Genomic DNA, 24898 nt, shown 5'->3' with positions numbered 1-24898 from the left:
CAAAAAATTAAGGTATTTTTGTAGCACTGTGCAATTCGCTAAATTTTTATGTTAAATTATTAAAATTAAATTTTAATATACATTTCAATAAATTAATTACATTATCAAAACGAGATAGAATTAGGAACCCTAAGTACTACGGCTTTTCGCCATCCCCAACCGCGTGGCCCTTCAGAGAAAGTGGCCCAGAATATACGTTGCTATACATTCTAGGTGCTGTCAATATGACACATTGGGTACATCAAACATAAAAGATCCAGTATGTTTGAGCTACGTTGTGTAATCAGTCTATCATATCATGTAATATAAGGAAAGTGTAGCCGGATCCCATGACTTCCTGAACAAAATTTTCGAATCTCAAATATACAAATTAATTCATTTTATTTATTAAGAAGGAATAAGTTATGTTTTATTCTACGTATGGAAATAATTTATTTGTTATTTTATAGATAACATTGTATAACTTTAAGAAAATATTACATAAAAATAATATATATGATATTATTGCCATCCCAGGATTGAGAGAAATAACATTGCATATGTTTTTACAGTGGTATTCCTTATAGGTTAAATTACATCTACTAAAATTGTTTACTCTATGATTTGAAATTAATAATATCTCGACATATATGTATTTATGTATGTCGAGACCCAAATAAACATATTATCCTTAATAATATTGTAATATAAAATTTTTATGTTACTTTAATTGATTAAGCCTATTAGGAATAAAACTATAAAAAAACGGACCATGATATCTACCTTAATGGTAGTGTGAAAACAATATCATTCATTTTTATGTAATATATTCATATTATACTAATATTTTTATATTTTCATATCAAAATTAAATAAATAACATTATAGATTTGAAATAGTATTAATATTCGAATTTATTATTTGACATTCAATCTAAACTATATTTGGCTGATCAGGAATAAGAGAGATAAAGAATGAACTGAAAAATGTATAAATAACTCGTATAGTTCTAGGCCACTCCAGCTGATGTTCATCGACAGGATTCAAGTGAGGTTGACGTATGTCTGCATCTACTCGCTGATTTTGATAATGCTGAGGAAGTAAGTTTGCAGGATTCCTATTTTGTTGCTCTTCTTCATTATGATAGATATTATTATTGACATTTTGAATAACTCCAAGCAGTCCGCTATGATAACTGAAAATATAGACATGATGTATTATATACAAATATATATTCATTTTTAGTAAAATATTAAAGTAATTTATTAAAAAACTTATTGTGTCAAATGTAACTAAAAATTTTTAATCAGTCTGGGAATAGAAAATAAATAGCAATAAAATAAATCTTATTTCAAATAAGATCAATAGAAATTTATCAGAATAATCAAGTAAATCTCTGTTGGCATCTCAAACTGAATATTATAATTTATCTTTATTTTTCTCTTTTAATACATATATTTGATCGAGATAACAATGGTTGAAATATGATTGATTTTTTCAAAAAACAAAAAAAAATATTAGCTTCGTCTTCATTTATTCCACCCGAAAACTGCTTTTTTGAATTGATATCCCCACTCCCTCCCCAAAAAATTAAGAATAAAAAGATATTTTCGTACAGTAGTTTAGCAATTCAAATTAACTTATTAATGAGTATACGTGGCAGAAAATCTATCTTCCAGCAGAAAAATATTCGATTCTGAAAAAAAAATTATGAATAGCTTCATCTTAATTTATACCATTTCAAAAAACATAAAACTAATTTGTACCTTGTAGTATTTGAATGATAAGATGTTTTTGTACAATCATAATATTGATAAATTTTACAGGAAAATCACTTATTTTCTAAGAAAAAATAATCTTCTAGTTTTTCCTTAACTTATAAAAACTGCTCTTGGTGAGTTCTTCTTTGGAGTCTTTATTAGATGTTTTCATAGCTACCTTGAACTGTTTATAGTGTTACAAATGTGATTTTGAATGTCTAATTCGAACGTTTGTATTCGTGGCAACGTCAGAGTGAATGTTTTGTTTTTGTTCAGTTAGTTGACGTCTGAGCGTCAAGTTAGAGACATTACGTTTATGTTTACGTTTTACATTATATTTGATAAAGTTTACGCTATAACTTAAAAAGTTTAAAGTCTGTGTTTTGCGTGTTTTATTTATTATACGTGAACGTAACATTTTGGGGGCTCGTCCGTTCTGAATTTGTTCGGGTTCTGTATATTTTCGTGACAGTGAGCCGTTTGTATCAAACGACAATGAGTTTCCAAAAGTCCGGAAAAACAACACGTTCACCAGTACGCGTTCCGCTGCAGACAAAGACGAGGGCGCAGTCTGCGATTGAAGCTGCGACCGCTGCTGCTACTTCGGACGACACTGCTACAACGAATATTTCGAAGTTGAGGCCACCATCGAAAATGCAAATAGATCATTCGTTGATATTTCTAATTGTATATCTGCTCAACAAACTATTTCGCCTTCGAGCTTGCTGAACGACCCGCTGTTGCTGGATTAAGGTTCACGCTTGTTAGCTTCTCTGCCGGTGGATGAGATACAAGTTTTACGTCAAGAACCATCCGTGCAATGTGGTGTGCTGTCGCTTGATGGGCCACAGTCTTTTCTTCGCCAACTTGATACAGCGAAAGCGGAATCGGGAAAGTTACGTCTAGAAGTTGCGGCTTTACACCGTCTTCAAGAGGAAGATGCACAAGCTAACCGGGAGGAAAGTGAGCGATCAACTCGACGACAATCTACATTGGAGAAAGCTAACCAAGACGAACATCGCCTACGAACAGACATTAAGTTGCAGTTTCACAGAGAACTAGCAGAGATGCAGGTACGATTGACGCAGCTAAGGAATTGCACCACATCTGTCATTCCACCATCGATTTCTTGTAATGTTGTACCGGTTCCATCTACCTCTATTCTTCAACCGTCCCCACAAACACATAACCCTACTCTTACACATGCATCCGTTTCAGTCCCTCAACATTCGCTATATCTTCCTATATACTCGCTATATACTCCTGTATCAAATACAAATGAAAACACATCTAACATTTCTAACATTCAACCACTTCCAATTGTAAATCCCTATATATTAGGATATAACTAACAACCCGACACTCTTGATGGTACTTCATCCGTCCGCGATTTCATTCATCAGTTCGACATTATTACTTAGTTTAATATGCAGATGAGATGACAACAAAAGTGGTATTGCTTTAGTTCCTTATTTACGTGGACAAGCTAGAACCGTGTTAGATAGTTTTCAGCATGGCTGTGTAAATTTTGTAGATTTACGCTCAAAATTAGACCTTCGTTTAGTCTAATTTTCGGTGATAGTTTTCAGGCATTGAATAGTTTTTCATTATTTCAAAATAGACGTCAATAAACGAATGAAGATTTCGCTGTACTGGCTATGGATTTAGAGAGATCAGCCAGATCAGTATTTGCTTGTTTTCCACCGCAAGAGCAGGATAAAATTGCTTGTTCGCAATTTATCCTTGCTTTGTTTGATGATTCTATTCGTGAACAGTTACAGTTAGAACGTGTAGTCTTTTACAAAATGCCTTTGAGATAAAAGCTATTAGGGAACAGAATCGTAGATTGACCCCACAGGTTCCACTGCCATTGCTTGGTTTTGCTCCTGTTCTATCAACTATGACTGCCCAATATTTTCATCAACCACAAAAACCTCTTCCCGGTAACCAGCATCCCCCCACTTGGAAGTTTACTGATCCTGGGTGTTGTTGGGAGTGTGGTTCCATTAATCATATCCGTGTTAATTGCTCTAAGTTTACTAGAAGGGAAATTAGAACGTGTCAAACTTTTTGGGGCGAGTTTGACAGATCGCGACAAAGCCCCATTGCAACCATATAGTCCTAATTCTTTTCATTTCGGAAAAATTTCGAGGAATTCGAAAGTTTTTAATTTTTCTAGCAAAGTTAATGGAACTTTATGTACATTTGGAATCGATTCCGGCTCTGATCTTTCAATTTTTAATTTTAAATTGTTTGATCCTAGTAAAGAAAGAATTCCTTGTGGTTCTTCTAACCTTAAATACCCTTCAGGTGAAAATGTTCCTGTGTATTTTAAGACGCCTGTTAGTGTGGAATTAAGAAAGCATTATTTGAATTTAATTACCTATGTCGCTGACATAGGAGATGATTGCATTTTAGAGTTAGACTTTCTTGATACTGCAGGCATTACTTCCTGTATAGAAACAGGCCTATTTGGTAGTTTCTCAGTTTCTGAGCAACGAATTTGTGGTTGTATTTCTTCCTCTTCTTCTTCCTCTGAAATTCCTGAATAATAATTCCTTGTATGAGAGAAGTTGTATTGAATTGAATATTTCTTCGAAAGAGAAGTTCAAAGAGTTCCTTGTTCAACATGAGTCATCTTTTACGGATGGGTCTTGTAATACGATTAAACATAAGATAGAGCTTTCTGACCCATGTCCCATTAAAAAACCTCTTCATAGACCCCCTTTTCACTATAATGCAGAAATCCAAAAGATGATTTTGGAGATGCAAAAGCATGGAGCTATTAGAAAATCTAAAAGTTCTTGGTGTTCCCCTGTAGTTATAAAAAGAAAGAAGGATGGCACATTATGGTTTCGTGTAGATTTTGGAAAGTTGAATGCTGTTACAATTAAAGATTCTTTTCCTTTGCCAAATATTTCAGAAATTCTCAATGATCTGATAGGATATTCTTGGTTTTTGACATTAGATTTAAAGTTAGGATATTGGCAAATTAAACTAGGGTCTTAGGATAAAGAAAAAACAGCATTTTCTGTAGGTCTTTGAGAGTTTGAGGTTATTGCTTTCGATTTATGCAATGCTCCAGCTATTTTCGAAAGGTTATTGGAGGATATTCTTCAAGATTTGATCCGCAAAGTTTGTTTAGTTTACTTAGACGATATTATGGTTAAGGCTAAGAGCTTCGAAGAAATGTTAGATAATTTAGGTAAGGTTTTCTCTCGTTTAGATGAGGCGAATATGAAGCTTAACCCGAAGAAGTGTGAACTCTTTAAGAGGCAGACAGAGTACCTGGGTCATATTATATCTCAGAAGGGTATAAGTATGGACCCTAATAAGGTTTCTGCTGTCTTGGTATCTAAGACAAAGAAACATATTAGGAGTTTTATTGGATTCGCTTCATATTCTAGAAGGTTTATCCCAAAGTTTTCTGACATAGTCAAGTCCCTTTATAAGTTGACTGAGAAAAACATTCCATTTGTTTCGACTTCAGAATGTCAGAAAGCTTTTTTTTTTTTTTTTTTTTTTTATTTATTTTTACAGGAAAATAACTCCCTTTCAACACATTACAAATTAAAAATAAGATTACAAAAAAATATAAAAACAAACGTATATATAATAACATACTAAAAAAAAACAATAACTAAATATAGAAAATACAAAACTTAATCTAATCTATCAATCGTGACACGAAAATTGGAAAAAAACAGAGTAATAATACTAAAGAGGTTTAGAACTAATTTATAATGGCAAAATATACTAATACTAATATCGCAACCAACAACAAAACTTATACACCTAAGAACTATAATTAATAAATGAATTAAATAATTAAAAATAGCTAACAATAACGCAGGAGTTTAGTGCTAATCGCATTTTTAAATTGTCTCACGGAGCAGGACATTATAGCTGGTGGATTTTGAAGATCGTTTACAATCCTGCACGCCCGATCAATCACCGAAATGTGTCCCAAACCGCCTCTCCTCATGCAGACAGTGAAGGTCACATGACGCTCACGCAATTCTCTCGAACGCTCAACATATCTGATCCTGCCCAAGAGATAATCCACGCCTACCAAGCCATGGCAGATCTTATAAAGGAATAATGCAGTTTGATATTCAATAACTGATGATATTGAGCCAATACTAAACGTTCTAGCCGCAGCAGAGTAGTCATGTGACAGGGGGTGCATCCCTGCGCCAAAACGATTTGAGAGGAAACGGATAAATCTATGTTGGATAGACTCAAGCTTAGCTCTATTATACCGCTGTTGCGGCGCCCATACAACTGCCGCATATGTCAGAATGGAACGCACGTGAGCATTATAGAAGACAACGAGTGTGTTCGAGTTACGAAAGTCACGCGTGCCCCTGAGGACAGATGACAGTGCCCTAGATGCAGACAAGCAGATGCGACTTACGTGGCAACTGAATGTCAGCCTCTCATCAAATGTCACACCAAGATCCTTAACTACCGAGACACGCTCCAAAGCCACACCACAGATCGAGTAGTCGTATCGTGTCAGTTGCTTAGTGCGCCCATAGGACATGACCACACATTTGGAGGCATTTATGCTCATGCCATTGCTCACACACCACGAATGGAACGAATCTATATCATCTTGCAGTGCACGATAGCCAATCGCCTCCGAGGTATTCCTAAAAATCTTCACATCATCGGCGTAAAAAAGTATAGTCGAGTTCCTTATCGAAGCAAAACAATCATTCATAAACAGAATGAAGAACAGTGGACCCAAATGAGAGCCCTGAATCACACCTGATGAAGCGGGATATGGGGAAGAGCATACCCCATCCATCTGCACGCAGTACACGCGCCCAAACAGATATGATGTGCACCAACGCAATAAAACTCCAGCACAGCCAAAACACTCCAATTTACTTATCAAAAGCAAATGGCTAACTCGGTCAAATGCACTGGTCAGATCAGTGTAAACAACGTCCATCTGCTTCCCAGCATCCAGAACATCAACTACATTCTCCAGAAACACTGAGAGGTTAGACACTGTGGAGCAATTGGGACAAAATCCATGCTGAGCGGGACTAATACCACGCAGCAGAAAAGACGAAATTCCAGCCGTCACAAGAGCATCGAAGAGCTTAGAGAAAACACACATCTTGGCAATCGGACGATAGTTTTTGATGTCAGCCTTATCACCCCTACCTTTGAACACTGGGATTGCATAAGATTTCCTCCAAACCTCGGGAAACACACCCCGAGTAAGAGACTGATTTAATAATAAATAGAGCGGCTCAGTAAGCGCCAACCCGATCCGCGAGATGAAACCCGCTGGTAAGCCATCCGGTCCCGGCTTCATGGAGTCACCAATGCCGGTCAAGCTACGTTCAATATCCTGTATGCTGAGAGTTAATGCAGACAGAGAGCTGTCATCAACCCTAAAACTCGCAGGATCAACAGGCGAATCCGTCGACTGAAAAACCGATGAGAAGTGCCGTGCAAACAAGTCCACGATATGCTGAGTATCATCTGCCCTTTCATCAACAAGAAACATCGACGATGGATAAGAGGTGCCACCGGAATTTCTATTAATAAAGCGCCAAAATCTGCCAGGATCCGCGCAAAGGGAGTCCTCGGATGCACGCACATACTTACAAAAATCAGCTCGTTGCTTACTCTTACACAACGAGCGTAATCGACGAAACTCAGACAATGAACATACATCACCATACGCCTTATAGCAGGCATGAGCAACCTTCTTCTTAATGATTAACTCCCTTAAGCCATGGGACATCCATGCCGGATATGTGGATACCACCCTCCTCGCTCTAGGAGTATGGCAACCAATCGCTTCAATTTACCATAGAACACGCTCACATTGTTGTCCAATGGAGCTTGGTCATCCATCACTTCGCCCCACTCAACCGCACACAACGCATCCATAATGGCCACATGATCTGCCAACCTAAAGTTAAAGGATGGAGGTTGTGATTTCACAACTCCATCCCTTGCCGCACAGCGCTGGCCCACCTCGCGAACATACAGCAGATGAGAAGCATGGTGACCATCTGATGGAGATAATGGATCCAGCGGAGAAAGCACCTCGAAAATCCTATTCGTGAAGGCCAAATCTAGTGTATACTCATTCAATCCTTTCGTTGTTATCCATTGGGAGCACTGAAGACACACCATGCAACACTGCAAACACTCCGCCGCCGCTCGAATCGATGAATTTACACGACGATCGTCCACAAAGCCCAGTCCAGAGCCCCGCGACCATGTGCACAGCGGCAAATTGAAATCGCCCAGGATCGCAACAGGCATATCAGGAGACGATAGGTAGATGCCCTCCAGTGTCTGGCAGTATAACTCCATGGATGAAACAAATGCGTGCCCAGATAATGAAGCGATTGGTGGCAAATACGCAACAGATAATAGCAGCTCGTGAGGGCAAATCAGTCGCAGGATCAAATACTCTAAATTAAATGAAGCAGAAGTTATTATTTTTAACGAGTATTGATCATTTAACCAGATAAGCAAACCACCTCCTCGTGTTTTGCCACTCCCAACGCTGTCTCGATCAAGACGAACCAAATTATATTCCGGTATCCTGAGAGCGGAATCGTGCACAGACGGGTCCATCCATGACTCTATGATGACAATCAAATCCGTCCTGGGAGAGCACATGAGAGCACCATGTATAAATGATTCCAATTTAGACTTAAGGCCACCGACATTTTGGTAGTATATGCTGATTGCCGGCGATGAAATTGAAGTGGTTGCGTTCATTAGTTTCCCTGAGTCACAATCTTTGCGATGCCATTTACCGTTCTAATCTTCAAATTTCGCTCGCCCGCCTGCTCGCGCAAATTCAGCTCAGCGATACACTTTTTCAGCTGCTCACGTTGCTTGGGTATCCGATCGGGACCACATTTGACGCCATTCTTATCTTTGAAAACCGCTGACGAGTTCCGAATAAGCCAAACCGCATCACTGGATGACATGAATACAATCTTCATTGGCCTGACTGTGGACTCTGATTGTTTACCAAGTCGCACCACCTGCAAGCCAGCACGATCGAAGGGCGCATCACAAAGTAATGCCTGCAAAGAGGCAAGATCCGCAGCTGCCGATCCCGCCTCGGCAAAGCCATATATTATACAGTTTCTTTCCCGCCTTCTAATTTCCGTGCATTCAGCAATTATGGCATCCTCCATATCACTTGGCATGCTCAAGGCATTTGACTCCAGCTGTGATATTCTCTGCTCATGCTGGTCAATCAATCCAGCATTGTCCTGAATCGCGGAATGCAAATCATCAATCTGCTTCGTCAGCGCTCCACAAGTGTTGTTTATTTCTTCCTGCAACCCCGTTATCTGTTCATTTATAGACGAGAACTTTTCGTTGAGGGAGCTTGTTATTTGCTCAACAATCTGGGACTTTATATCTAATATAAAGCCCTTCATCTCATCCCACGACGATATTGGTGCCCGCTGTGGAGAAGCAAGAGCCTGCATGGACTGGCATACCGGCATATTATCCTTCGATTGGCTAAAGGAACAATTTGCTAATCCGATATGTGATAATCGCCCTTCACCACCAATAATGTTAGGCGGATTAGGGGACTTGGAGGGATTAGGCACCACATCCTCGCCATCCATGGAAATCTCCAACTCCGTCCCAAGCAGAGACCCCGTCCCGGGTCGCGCGATGTCTTTCCTTCCGCAACATTTCTTGAATGCGCCGTTTGACAGCTTAACCGCTTTTCCAGCACAGCTGCGATGAAAGTACGATTTACAGCCCGGGCACTGCACTGCGTCAGCCAGATTGATAAAACCCTTATTCGGGCAAGAGAAACATCGATGTTCGATTACAGGATTCTGAGGAGGAGCCATCCTTAACAAGGACTATTAACAGAGTCACAATGCGAAAACGAAAAAGTCACAGATAACTGGTCACGAACTATTAACTATTAACACGAAGTTCAGAACTAATATTCACAACAATTAAACTGTCACTATAACTGTCATTTACAACCAACACAAACAAATTAATAATTGTAAACATAAAACTGTAAAATTATTCAATTAGTAATAACTAAACCGTCTATAAAGATTTTTTGTTCGAACAATCGAACAATCACAAACGATTTTTCGATCGAATAATCACAAACAAAATAGACTAAATTGAGCGAGGCTTAACTGCTAACCACAATTAATAACACGTCTTACTCTGACAGTAGCTAAGACACGACTGATTTTGATAAGTTAAAGCAGACCTTGACCTCCTATTTTAGTATATCCAGATAAAGATGGCGAATTCATCTTAGATACTGATGCGTCAGGACATGCGATTGATGCTGTTTTTCTACAAATTTAGGATGGTGTAGAACGAGTAATTGCGTACTATAGTAGGATTTTATCTAAGGCTGAAAGCAATTACTGTGTTACTAGAAGAGAACTTTTAGCTGTTATAGATTCTTCTGAATATTTCTCCCATTATCTCATTGGTAAGAAATTTTCAATTCGTACAGATCATTTAGCTCTTTAATGGCTAATCTCTTTCCGGAATTTCGATGGTCAGTTAGCTAGGTGGTTAGAAAAATTGAGTAAATTTAATTTTGAGGTTATTCATAGGAAAGGATCTTCTCATAGTAATGCAGATGGACTTTCATGTCGTCCCTGCGATGAATCGTTTTGTAGATATTACTCAAAAATTGAAGACAACTATACTGTTGAGAAGGTAGTTGGTCGAATCTGTCTTCTCGAGAATAATTCCATTGATTGAAAAATAGAACAAGAAAATGATGAGGACATTAGTGTCCTACTTAAATTTAAAAGAGATGATAAACGCCCTGATAGACGTCATATTTCTTCAAAAAGTCCTTCGTTTAAATTTTATGTTCTTCAATGGGATTCTCTCTTTGGTCGTAATGATCTTCTTTTTAGATGTTGGGAATCACATGATTTGAAAACATGTGTGTGGCAATTGATTGTTCCATAAAGTAGGATCAATGAAGTACTCAAAGAAGCCCACGATTCTTCTACTAGTGGCCACTTTGGCATAAAAAAGACTCTGGACAAGGTTTGACGTCGTTTTTACTGGGGTTTCTGTGAAAGAGATGTTGAAAATTGGTGTAAGAGTTGTGATGTTTGTATTGCCAAAAAGGGACCACCAGGAAGAGGTAAAAGTATCTTACAGGTTTATAATGTTGGAGCTCCATTAGAAAGACTTCAAATTGACATTTTAGGTAAATTACCTCCTTCTTCATCGGGTAATAGGTATTTAATGGTTATAGTTGATTGTTTAACGAGATGGCCTAAAGTAATTCCTTTAAAAAATATTCGGGCCAAAACAATTGCTCGAGCGTTAGTCTCCCAGGTCATTTCCCGTTATGGAGTTCCCTTACAGATTCCCTTAGAAATCCATACAGATCAGAGTAGGAATTTTGAGTCAAATTTGTTTAGAGAATTAACAGTTTTATTGGGTATCCATAAAACTAGAACTACACCTTTACACCCACAATCTAATGGTCATTATATTTAATAAAGTTTATGCCACAGCTCAAAAAGTTCAAAGTCTGTGTTTTGCGTGTTTTATTTATTATACAAGTATGTGAACGTAACAATAGTATATTCTATCAGCCGTTTTCACATTTTCGTTTTCTTTATAATGGACTTTCGCAGGTGTTCAAATAACCCAGACGATTTTTGTTACATCTGCGGTCGTTTTATGTTTTCAAAGCAAAAAATTGACATCAATGGAAATGTCAAACAGTTTTACAAATGATATTTCAATAAATCGATTTCAAGTCAAGATAAACCTTGGGTTCCATATAAAGCTTGTAAACCCTGTGTTGAAACTTTAAGTCGCTGGAATAATGCCACAGATACAGTTACACCCACGTCTTTCAAAACACCAATGTTATGGCGGGAGCCTTTTAGTCACGATGACTGATATTTTTGTTTAACTAAAATTATTCACTTCAATTCTAAAAATTCTCATAAAATAGCGTATCCAAATGTATCAAGTGTCACGAAACCTGTGATGATGAAACCTGACGATATCCCTTCTAACCATACAAGCTGGAAGAAAAATGCTGATACTAATATGAGTAGTGAGAAAAGAGATCTCAAAGAGTTTCTTTCCCAAGATGAGGACTATGTTTTGCAACGGTAATCGATTCAATTAATTGAACCGTTCGCGATTCTGATTTTCGCGCGTTAGTTCTAAGTATTGAGAGAGAGAGGGGGCGCGCGATCTTTTAAATTAGCAGTTACGTCTCAGCTGTTGTTACGAGTAGATATCGCCGAAGTTTATTTGCACTGTTTTTTCTCGCCGACTAATAGTTTCTTGTCCAGAATAATTACGCGCGTGAGTGCAACAACGTGATCTACGGATTACAGCTAATAACCTAGGACCAGAGGCAGTTGATAATTTATTAACATCAACAATTACGGCCGTAATTGCACCGCAGGGTAGGTGCACCTCCCTTAATTATCGCGTGACAAAATACATTTAGTATTTTGTTCAACCGTGTTAGCGTTGATATTTTTTGTATTTGCGCCGAGCGTTAGATCGCGCCAATTTTCGTATCTTCTCTCTCTCTCTCTTTCTCACCGAAAGTTATTTAATTGTAAATCCTATTCGCGTGCGTCAGTCTTTCGGCCCGACAAAGACTGTAGAGATTTTTATTAATAAAATCTATTAAAATTATTCGCCGATTTCGTCATATGATTTTTCCTAGTAGTTTAAACAATTAAAAAGCTTAGGTTTTAATCCTATTATAGCTAGGGGATTAAGTGGATTTGGAGTAAAGTCGCTTACACTTGAAACTCATCGTGTGCAAAGTCTATGATATTATAAATACAAGCCCTTGTTATAACTGTGCTAGGTTTGGACATAGTGGGAGCAGATGTAAAAATGAAGCCACGTGTTACAAATGCGGCGGTAATCACACTGGTAGTCAATGCAACAATAAAACACAAATATGTCCTAATTGCACATACCACAATACTAAATACAAAACTAAATTTGATACTAAACACAGTGCAATTGACAGCCAATCTTGTGAAATTTTAAAAGCAAAAATAAACAAATACATTGAAATGACAGTATACCCGATAATGCCAACGCACCAACGCTACTTCGGAAAAATAGAACACCCGGCTGCAGAAAAACCAACAATTAACGCGCGTCCTGCTCTATCAAGCGGCGCATCATTAGCGTCATTAGCCTCCATATCCTCGCTCAACTTACATGGTAACAATAATACGAAATACAAATAAAAATGCATCCCATCGATGAAAATATTAGCAACGAAATTATTATTAATAACACTGATGAATTAAATGAGCACATAATAACAGAAAAGGAAATTATTATCTGTGTTAATATCAGAAGTTTGAATGCCAATTACACCAAACTTCTAACATTCATAAACAACCTACAAAAAAAACCAAGTGTTATAATATGTACTGAAACATGGAATTTACAACATTTCCTAGTCTTCAATATTGAAGGATACAGTATGTACTATAACAACAGTAGTATTAATAAGGCTGATGGCGTGGTGACCTATATCAGAGACGACATAATTGAATCAACAGAAATAATTCAAATACAAAATTTAAAAATTTTACAAACTACAATACAGTTAGAAAATGAAAAAACTATACTGTTAGCAGCTATATACAGATCACATGACCTACACAAACCACAATTCATACAATCGATCAAAACATACATAACTCAACACATAAAGAAAAAAAATTCAATACTAATAGGCGATTTCAACTGCGACATTTGAAGCCAAGATCCTTGGGATCAAGAATTCTTGCAAATGTTAATGGAAAAAGGACACCATCCAGGATTTAATACGATTACCAGACCTTCGCTGGACAACAACAACAGTGGAACATGCATAGATAATTTTTTTATAAAAATGGAAAATAACGCATACAAAACTTTCAACGTCAACACCCCTTTCAATGACCATTATCCACTAATAATGGCGTTGCAGAACCAAACAAAAAGCATAAATCACTCACATAATAAAAAACAAATTAATTACCGAAAACTTCAACATATAGCTCAAACTATAAACTGGAATGAAAATAGTGAAACTAATGATACAAATCAATCTATCAATAACTTAATCACGAAAATACAATATTGCCTTAAACAGGCAGAAAAGAAAAATGTCACAAACAAAACTATTAATAGCTTGAAGCCAAGAAAAAAATGGATGCACTCATCAAAAAGTTAAGCAATTATTATGGACTTACGATCAGAAGAAATGATAACTCCGTTGAAGACATGAAAAAAGCTATAATAGCAACATACTACCACATGTGTTCAACTGACGAGAACCCGCAGCACGAAAACTGCCCTGCTGGAGTAGACAGTTGGTGCGAATGGCAAGCCTCACAATGTGTTGGAGCAAACGTCTAGGAACATCCTCCGCTACTGCATCCGGACGTTCAAAAACACCTTCTTTCAATCTACCATGATCTTTCCAAAGATGATTTATTGGAAAGATGTTTAGGTGGCTACACTCAAAACGCTAACGAGAGTTTCAATGCGCTCGTGTGGCGTTTTGCACCAAAATACTTGCATTGTGGCGCAAAGACCTTGGAAATTGCTGCTTATATATCTGCCGTAGTTTTTAATGACGGATTCAATACAGTTTTGAAGATGATGAAGTGCCTGGAGTTCAAAATCGGATTGCCCAGTGCCACTTACGCCAAGAACACCGACGCTGAACGAGTAACACGGCAAAACATCAGAACGGAGAGCGCATCCAAGGAAGCTCGATTGGTCAAAAAAAGGAAAACTGCATCTGAAAATCAGAATTTCGAAGAAGAAGAAGGGTTTCTTTATGGAGCAGGCATTGCTGAATAGGGCAAAAGTCGATTAGTAGCTGTAAGTATGAAAAAATTCTATTAAAAAATAATATATTGTATACCGCAAATTTTAAACGCGTTTTTCTCGAAAACTCAATTTTTCGATTTTCCCAATTGTATCGTTGGTCTATCTACAATAACCCAATAACCCAATAACAATTAATTTCTCGTGTTCGAAGCGTGCATGCAATAGCTCTGTTAACAAAGAGCACCGAGCGTCCCGACACTGCGTGTTGTCGATGAGCGAGCGCCGATGTCAACTTAAACACGCGGGCCGATCCAATGTAGCATTTGATAGACAATAAAAGGTTCTGTTCGTGTTATTAACAAGTGCTTTCGACTCGCTTATTCCGTATTGCTTCCACTCATTTTCGTAGATTAGTAGATCTATTGGTTGACTGACGCCTGTTTCCCCATGCTCTCCGGATTATGTATTGAGCATAGGTGATTACATTCGCCCTTCAATAAATTCGCGCGAATTAGGTAATTAAACGGTACCCACCCCGTTACAGCATTAATAAAAAAAAAACTTTTATGAATTTTTTTTCAAAAGTCCGCCATTTTTTCAAAATTTTTTTTGACATTTCAAAATTAGGTAAATGGACGAGGAATTGGTATAATAATGTCAAAAAACTTTGTTTCTTATGTTTCAGAATGACACAGCAACAACGAAACATGGCGCCAATTGAGACCAAAAAAAAATATCTTCACCTTTGTATATATAAAAATTGTTCATGTTTCTACAAACTATAAGAAACCACGTAATAAAATTTCAAATAAAAATATTGAATAGTTTCTTTTAATAAAATTCCTAAATCTTGTCTTCACTTTTCGCGATCTATACGAGGATACCCCCTTAATGAAAACAACTAATTTTGAAAAGGTGATGAGTGTAAAGGAAAAAGATGCCTGAATAAGTTTCAAAAAAGTTGTGAATGGATTTTTGAATAACAAAAAAGCTCTTAATTTACAAGAGCTGATAAGTGGAATGCTAACAAGCTTCAAAAATTTAGGTTGTAATATGAGGATAAAGGTACACTATTTGATTTCTTATTTGGACTGGTTTCCTGAAAATTTAGGTGATGTTAGCGAAGATCAGGGTGAGCGTTTTCATCAAGGTATAGTAGAAATAGAAAGGCGTTATCAAGAAAAATGGTCTACAGCTATGCTAGCTAGTTATTACTGGTCATTTCAACGCTATGAGCCACATAAACAATATGAAAGGCTATCTGACACAAGATCTCTCGAACAAAAGCAAAAGAGATTTCACAATAGTCAAGAAAATTAGATATGCTTAACAAAAGTCATACGATTGAAAATATAGTGCTCCAAGATAAAAAATATTGTTTGAAAGTTAACATATATGGTTACTTTCTGCGTATCTAGCATAAGAACCCAATCTTCCTTACTTCTAACCATCATTTCCGTGACATTATTAACCGTAATATCTATGCCTATAAATTTTTCTAGATACTGTATCTATCTTCATTCTCAATAGGGGTACTCAAAGAAGGTGCGCTTTAGGCTGTACCTTTCGTGACCACAGAAAAAAAAGCTGTTTGCCTTCTTCGGGGCACTTTCGCCGGGTAAAGTCCACTGTTTTGACTGTTCCTTGGTCTCTAGTGTATACCAGTGGATCCACGTTTCGTCGACTGTCACGAAACGATGTAGAAACTCCTTCGGATTGCGCTTAAACAGCGTCAGACATTGCTCTGAAGTTGTCTCACAGTTGCGCTTGTTGTCCGGAGTGAGCAAACGCGGCACCCATCACGCTGACAGCTTTCTCATGCCCAAAATTTCATGCAGGACATGACCCACGCGGTCTTTTGAGATGCCTACGATCTTAGCTATCTCGCGCACCTTCAATCGTCGATCTGCCAATACGAGATCGTGAATTTTTGTCACGTTATCCTCCGTGGTAGCCGATTTCGGAGCACCTGGACGTGGCTCTTCAAAAATCGACGTGCGACCACGTTGAAACTCGCTAAACCAATTTTTGACGGTCGCCATCGAAGGAGACGAGTCACTGTACACAGCATCCAAGCGCTTTTTGATTTCGCTGCGCGATTTCCCTTCCAATAACAATTATCGAATCACCGATCGATACTGCTCTTTTTCCATTTTTCAAAAATCAACGGACACACTTGCTTTCACACGCTCTCAAAAATAAACTACAACTCCGATCCGGCTAAAATCTTGACAGTAACCATCGAGAAGGTTGTACTACGTGATAGAATATTTCTTTTGCCAGAGTGGCGCCATCGGGCGGTGAGGCTAAGTACTTATCGGACTACCCTCGTATATGCATATAAATATAATATATATGCCTTGCATATGCGTATCAGGGAAATGGGCTGTTTCGGGACTGTTAAAATACTTGATTCGAATCAACGATATCTCGATGAAAGTTACCTCAAATCTTAAATATAAGTTTTAAAGGGTAAGAGTATACCTTCCAGATGGTTTTGCCCCCATTTCAGAAAAAAAAATTTTCCGCGTTGTTATGGGACCTCAAATATACCAAAAAACTATTTTTGCCTTTTTAGGTTAGGATATCTAAAAAACCTGTCGTGATGGACATATTTTGACTCCAGGTTTGAATTCTACGCAAAAAATTATTACGGAAATGACCTTCCTTTGGCCAACAACAAACCCTTCAGATCTGTGTTATTAATATTAAAAATAAACTATACAGCTCACAAATCGTCGGTATAAAAAACCCTAGCCTTAAGTAGGGAAAAAACCGGACTTGGTTAGGTGACGCGAGTGTGAGTGGTAGCATGTGAGGGAGCTCCGTGGTATTTATTTCTGTAATTAGATATTTCGGTGTTTGATGTAACAATTTTCGTGTTTTGTTGTAAAGTTGCGTACGTCGATTGTATAACGTGGCCGCATGTGCCATTGCGCGTGGCATGGATGTGATATGTATTGAAAAAGAGTTATGCGTGTGTAGAGGTTAGGGTAGTTGGATAGGAAGGCAGGAGCAAGGAATTGCGTAAATTGGAAAAGATGTATGGAAAAGTCAAGGAAAAGGAAGATAGAAAAGTGATGTTCACTAAGAGAAGTAGCGATAGAGGTAAGAAAAGTGAGAGGAGTACATGTGAAAAAAAACATTGGCGGCATTGCGGAATTCGAGAGGAAGGGGGAACTAAAAGATTCTAGAGAGTCAAAGCGTGAAAAACCCGATGCGGCCGGAAATAAACAGGTGCCGATAACGGAGAGTTTTGCGAAGGTAGTGAAATTTTATAATAAAGAAAAAGTGTTGGAAAGCCGAGGATGCGAAGGTTTAAGGTTAAAGATAAGAAAATTGGAAGAATTTGTGAATAAGGAGTTGGAGACGCTTATTGTAGGAAGAGCAATTGTAAAAGAAAGGATGGAGATGGAACTTAAAAATATTAGGCAAGAAAATGTTACGGAATAAAAAAGTAAAGTAGAGATTAAAGCATTGGAAATAGATCTGAATAAAAAAATTGAGAGATTGGAAAACGAATGGCCGGAATTTAGGCTAAAAATGTGCACTAGATTCGATGAGTTCGAAAAGCTAGTCAGTATCCTCACGCATGCATGTTTAAGAAACGAAGGCAGTATAGCTAGTAGTATAGAGACGATAGGAGTACAAGGTGGGTCGGTAAATGGGGATGCGAAATCGGTGGCCGGTACAAGTTGTCTCTTGGAATTCAAGGTAGGCGCAATGAGAAGGTTAGTTAAATGGCAGGGTGAGATAGATAGGCAAGATAACGTGGTTTTTAGAGGCCTGTCTCTAATCAAGGAATGGCGTATTGGTTTAAATAGGTTTATTAAAGAAATGCTGGGCATTGAGGTGAAGATAGTAGAGGTAAGGAAAAGTGATAGTGTATATATAGCTAGATGTGGAAATAAGGAAGAAAGAGATTTGATTTGGAAGAACAAATACAAACTAAAAGGTTCGAAAATTTTCATCGAAAATGACCTCAGCTACGAGAATAGGAAAAGAAAAGAAAGTGTAGCAAGATGAATAAAAAGCAAGAAAGTGACTGGTGCGCAAATAAGTTACGGTCTTGGAGGTTTTTGGATCAACAATAGATGGTATAAGTTGCTTAGTGAGGAGGCGACGGAGAGAATATGCGACAAGATCCTTGGCAGCGTTGCACTTCTAAGGGATGGCAATATTCGGACGAATGGACTGACGGAAGGCATGTGAATGAAGAGGGCGAAGAATCCGTGCATAGGAAGAAGATGAATATGCAACAAGAAGTCAACAAGGACACATAGAAAAATCTTTTCAATAGGGCCTAGAAGAAGGCTACAGACTTCAGGTGAGCAGCCGGTAGGTAAGAGAAGCGTTTATAAGTATAGTTGTGTAAATAGAAAGCTAATTTTTTGGAATTACGCAGGCGTTTTAAATAAAGACACAGATTTTTGGAACTATACAGGGTGTTTCAGACCACCCGTACACCCCCTCTAGAATCCAAAATAATGGATTAATCAAAAACTGCTTCAGACAAAAGTTGCTGGGCTTCGAGGGGGACATATCCGTACGACCTTGGCTTTGACCTTGGAGGTCATGTTCAAGGTCATTTCAAGGTCAACTTTGTTTTTTTAAATAGGAACCCCCATTTTTGACCCCGGATTCGGAAAGAGCGGGAAATTTTACGTCCAAAACGGTATTTTTAAATTTTTTTTCATGGCCTTAAGAAGGTCGATTTAAGATCAAATGCTTGAAAAACTGCCTAAAAGCGTCTTTTTAATTTTTAAGATATCGAAAAATGACCTCTACAAAATTTGTTCAGAATAGAGTGGGCCACCCAATGCACCAAAAACCTTTGACCTTTAACCTCATTTTGAAGGTCATTTCAAGGTCGAAGTGTTTTTTGTAATGGAAACCCCTCTTTTTGACCCCGGATTCGCACATAGCACGAAACTCAACACAATACCTTATCCAAACGTCGGATTTCGCGCTATGTGCGTATCCGGGGTTAAAAAGAGGGATTTCCATTACAAAAAACACTTCGACCTTGAAATGACCTTCGAAATGAGGTTAAAGGTCAAAGGTTTTTGGTGCATTGGGTGGCCCACTCTGTTCTGAGAACAAATTTTGTAGAGGTCATTTTTCGATATCTTAAAAATTAAAAAAACGCTGTTAGGCAGTTTTTCAAGCATTTGACCTTAAATCGACCTTCTCAAGGCCATGAAAAAAAATTTTAAAATATCGTTTTGGACGTAAAATTTCCCGCTCTTTCCGAATCCGGGGTCAAAAATGGGGGTTCCTATTTAAATAAACAAAGTTGACCTTGAAATGACTTTGAACATGACCTCCAAGGTCAAAGCCAAGGTCGTACGGATATGTCCCCCTCGAAGCCCAGCAACTTTTGTCTGAAGCAGTTTTTGATTAATCCATTATTTTGGATTCTAGAGGGGGTTTACGGGTGGTCTGGAACACCCTGTATATATAGGTATGATTTTGTTAGCTTATGCGAAACATGGTTAGAAGAAAAAAATTGGCAAAGCTTCCACTGCAAGCTGTCAAACAAATTTATATGGAAATGTATAGCCGTAGTCAGGGAGAATAAAAAAGGTAGAGCAAAAGGCGGTTTTTTGTTAGGTGTAAGTAAGAAATGGTTGGATGAGGAAGGTGTATGGAATGTATCGGTAGAAAATAATATTGTAATTGGTAGTTTCAGGATAAAAGGCGGCAGCTGTAATAATTTTAATGATAATATTGTAAATATATGGTCGGTGTACCATTCCGGTAATTTAAAGGAGGTCTTAGAATTTATAGATGTATGAGTATAAGTATGAGTTTGTAGAAGGGAAAAAGGATCTAATAGGTGGAGATTTTAATATCAGAGCAGATAATCTAGGTAGTTTTGTAGGGAGGGATCATAGTGAGTTGATTGAAAGAAAAAGTGAGGACACGGTAATTGGAAACGAAGGAAGACAATTTATGAAGGTAATAGAAAGTAGAGGTTTATATGTGCTTAATGGGTGGTTCGAGGAGGCTGAGGAGGTGGAATTCACATATATATGGGGGAGGGGGAGTACGGTAATTGATTATGAGATAGTTAATCTGTATGCTTTAGATTGTGTTAAAATTTTTGAAGTAAGGAGCAGAACGGACTTGGACCATATGCCCTTTTGTCTACAGTTGAACGAATTTTGTGCAGCCTCGGAGTTGGCGAGTGAAATAAATTCTAAGAAATCAATAACAACTTGGTCGGAGGAGGATATTGTGTGTTTTCGACAGGCGGTAGAGGATTTGTTCGTAAAATTTAAGGCTTCGGCCTTGGAATCGGTTAAGGAAATACGGTACGGTATTAGACATGTTGTTAAAAACGCTGTAAAAAAAGTTAAAAAGGAAATCAAGTGCAAAATATATAGGTTAGGGGAAAGATAGTGGTGGGACAAGGAATGTAAAAAGAAAAAAAGAAGAGTTAAAAAAATATATTTAAAAATGAGAAAGTATCTGGTAGATAGAAACACTTACTTAAAAGAAAGAGGTGAATGGAGGGAGCTGTGTAAAGAGGAGAGTTTTAAGGAAATGGAAGCGGCACAATTAAGGAACATTAAACATGAGAAAGATGTATGGAAGTTTTTAAGACGTGGTAAGATGAGGAATACAATTGAAAATGATATGAAATTAGATGAGTGGAAGAATCATTTTAGAAAGCTGTATACAGGAAGCAAGGAAAGATTAGTTGATATAAAAAGGAGAGTTGAAGACTCGGAATCGGAAAATTTAGCGGAGGGAGACGTACTACAGACTGTTAAATCGCTGAAAAGGAGGAAAGCCGTTGGTTTTAATGAGATCCCTAATGAAGTGTAGAAATTTTGCGGAGAATAGCTGTTTAACAGACTGGTTTCCTTGATTAGGAAGATATGGGCAGGTCAAGGTATACCAGAGGATTGGAAGGTTACAGTTATCGTACTACTACATAAAAAAGAAGATTTAGAGGATGTAAAGAATTATAGAGGGATATCCTTATTACCGGCGGCATATAAAGTTTATACAGAAATTTTAAGGGATAAACTAGTAAAGGAGGTGGAAGAGAAAGGAATCCTCCAAGAAGGACAAGCCGGTCGATAACGGACAATATTTATATACTGGACCACGTAGTGCAAGTATCTAAGGAAAAGAATTTTACGCGTGCTTCGTGGATCTCTCGGCTGCCTTTGATACTGTGAATAGAGCAAAACTATGGAAGGTGCTGGAGGAAGAAGAAGTTAGTGAATACCTGATTGAAAGGTTTAAGGAAATCTATAAAGAAACAGTTATTACGGTGTTATTAGGTTGACAATAATTACTCGAGTCGGTTCTAGAGTGCACATGGCGTGAGGCAAAGGTGTGTTCTAAGTCCGATCCTGCTTTGTTTATGTATCGTAACATTGGAGAAAGGTTTTTAGAAAATAGAAATACAGGAGGTGTAGTTATTGGAGGGAAGAGGATATGGTCGTTGGCATATGCTGATGACCTTGTTCTTATAGGACTAAATAAGGAAGCAATAATAGATAATTTGGGAACATTAAAAAAGTTTTTGGAAGTAAGGGATCTAATCTTGAGTGTAGGAAAATCAAAAATGGTGGTTTTCAATAAAGGTAGAAGTAGTAAAAAAGAAAATTTGTCGTATAAGGGAGAGGAAATAGAAGAGCTAAATTCTTTTAAATATTTAGGGTTTACTTTTGACAGTGATACTAGTTACAAAACTCACATGGAGGAAATAAAAAAAAAGGGGATTGTCGTAGCAAAGAGAGTGTGGGAACTGGAAGAGAGAAGATGTAAAAATGACTTTAAAAGAAGAAAAATGTCATTTAATTACCTAGTCAAAAGTGTTATGGGTTATGATGCTGAAATACGGGTTATGATGCTGAAATATATGATTATCATTACCCCATTCCGGTATTAGAATAAGTTTATAATATTATTCGTGTTTTAACACTGCTCGAAAACTCCAAGTTTTTGTGTTCTACTCTTCATCCGTGTTAGAGATCGTGTTTGAGCGGCAGGCTAACGGAGAAGTCACTGGAATTAAATACTTTCTATTATTTCTCATATAACACTGCGTGCAGTACTTTTACTGATCTTTATTATTACTTTGTCTTCTAGAAATTTAATTATATTTACTCATTTCGTTATTAGAATAAGTTTATAATATTACTCGTGATTTCCAATTAACTTATAAGTTATTGAAGATGTCGGCATGTAGAATTCCATGCAAAGGAAAAATCGATTCCTTTTGTAATATCTGCGGTAAATTTGAGGTAGCTCGACTTCGTCGATCAATCACTGATATCATTAAAAATCAGTTTGAAGAATGTAACGAGACACCTATGAAGAATTTAGACAAACCATGGGTTCCTAAATATATTTGTGAAGACTGTCGCCGAAGTTTGAAAAACTGGAATAAAACTAAAACCGAAGTTGTTCTCCAACCAACAATATGGCGTGAACCTAAAAATCACCATGATGACTGTTACTTTTGTAAATGCGATACTTTAGGATTTAATCAGAATAACAAAGCTTCTCTCCTTTATCCGAACGTTTCTAGTGCAACAGCAGCTCAGTATGGAAAAATAGAAAGAAAAAAAAATTCTGATTCTGAGCCAAAAAAACTTCAACCAATAGAAGTTCCAGTAACAGAGAAAAGCAGCAGTAGTGATGAAGAAGGTTTTTCTGACTCAGAAAAGCCCAAACTTTTCGACCAAAATTCTTTGGATGGTCTGATCCGTGATTTGAATCTTCCGAAAGATTCTTCAGAACTCTTAGCTTCAAGACTAAAAGAAAGAAATCTTTTATTACCTGAGACAAAAGTTTCTATTTACAGGAAGAGAGATATTAAATTTCGGCCATATTTTACTTGCGTGGATAACCTTGTTTACTGCAACGATATAAAGCATCTCATAAGTTTATATCGAGTGCAAGGAGGTTATAATCCAGAGAACTGGCGACTCTTCATGGATGCATCTGTACAAAGTCTCAAGGCAGTACTTCTGCACAATGGGAATGAGTATGCAGCTATTCCCATTGCTCATTCCACTGTGATGAAAGAGTCCCACGATAACTTTCGATTCCTTCTTGAGAAAATCAATTACAATGAACACAAATGGCTCGTTTGTGGCGATTTCAAGATGATCAATATATTAGTTGGCTTGCAATCTGAAAATACGAAGCACCCCTGTTTTTTGTGTCTCTGGGACAGTCGTGCACGAGAAGAACATTGGGTTCGGAAAGAATGGACGAAAAGAATCGGAATGGTTGTTGGATCACACAATGTCGTCCATGAGAATCTTGTTGATATTAAACATATCTTGTTACCTCCACTCCATATAAAACTAGGCTTGATGAAGCAATTCGTCAAGGCACTAGATAAGGAAGGCGAATGTTACAAGTATCTTGAGGGCAAATTTCCCCAATTGTCTGAAGCGAAAATTAAGGAAGGCATATTTGTAGGGCCAGACATTCGAGCACTTATGAAAGATGATGAATTCCTCTTGACAATGACGACTAATGAGAGAAATGCTTGGATAAGTTTCAAAAGTGTCACCGAGAATTTTCTCGGAAACCACCGGGACCCTAAATATAAAACTATTGTGTCGACAATGCTACAGAATTTTCAAAAATTAGGGCGTTTGATGAGCCTGAAAATACACTTTTTGTTTTCACATTTGAAATACTTTCCGGACAATGTTGGGGCGTTTAGTGAAAAAATGGGTGAAAGATTTCATCAAGATTTCAGAAACAAAGAGGAACGTTATCAAGGTAGATGGAATGAGAACATGATGGCTGACTATTGCTGGGCTCTACACCGACATGATACATTGACAGATCAACATAGACGCAAATCTCTTAAACTTTCATTTCAAGATAAAGGACAGCGTTTTCATAAAAAAAAGAAGTGAAAAACTGTAGGGTTGCAGATACTCAGATGCAACACTCACAAACTGAATAAATGAGATTTAAAACGCGTAATTGAAAGCTGCGTAGAATCCAAGGCTTGGATATTGAAGGAATTTAAATGTAGAGACATACGGTTATACGATAGCAGCTTGAAGTGCTGATTGAGGAAATTCTGGCAAAGGAGTCTGAGGTTGCAGACTTGCAGCGCTCGGGGGTTGAATATAATTTGGAGGCTTGAAGTATTCTGCGTAGCGAATTTCGGTATGAGGGTTGGGGGTTATAGCGTCGCGGTAATAGGGCTCGAGGGTTGAGGAAATTGGGGTGTGAGGGTCGGGGGTTATAGCTTCGCAGGTTAAAGGCTCGAGGGTTGAGGAAATTGGGGTATGAGGGTCGGGGATTATACCGCAGCA

The 24898-nt window shown here is 37.7% G+C and overlaps 1 protein-coding gene across 1 annotated transcript in view; it reads right to left on the bottom strand.

Annotated features, from left to right (window-relative positions):
- Window positions 1-493: 493 nt before the first annotated feature.
- Window positions 494-24898, bottom strand: part of LOC131668536 (homocysteine-responsive endoplasmic reticulum-resident ubiquitin-like domain member 2 protein) — a 306905-nt gene continuing 282500 nt past the window's right edge. Inside the window, exon 4 of the mRNA XM_058942820.1 lies at window positions 494-1174. Coding sequence (XP_058798803.1) covers window positions 913-1174 — 262 coding nt within the window. The 3' untranslated portion in view covers window positions 494-912. The remainder of the gene's footprint in view (window positions 1175-24898) is intronic.

This window comes from Phymastichus coffea, unplaced genomic scaffold, assembly GCF_024137745.1.
Source record: "Phymastichus coffea isolate CEN01 unplaced genomic scaffold, Cenicafe_Pcof_1.1 PCOF00006, whole genome shotgun sequence".
NCBI classification, from domain to species: domain Eukaryota; kingdom Metazoa; phylum Arthropoda; class Insecta; order Hymenoptera; family Eulophidae; genus Phymastichus; species Phymastichus coffea.
The sequence above is the reverse complement of the archived record's forward strand: the minus strand, read 5'-3'. Positions and strand labels throughout refer to the sequence as shown.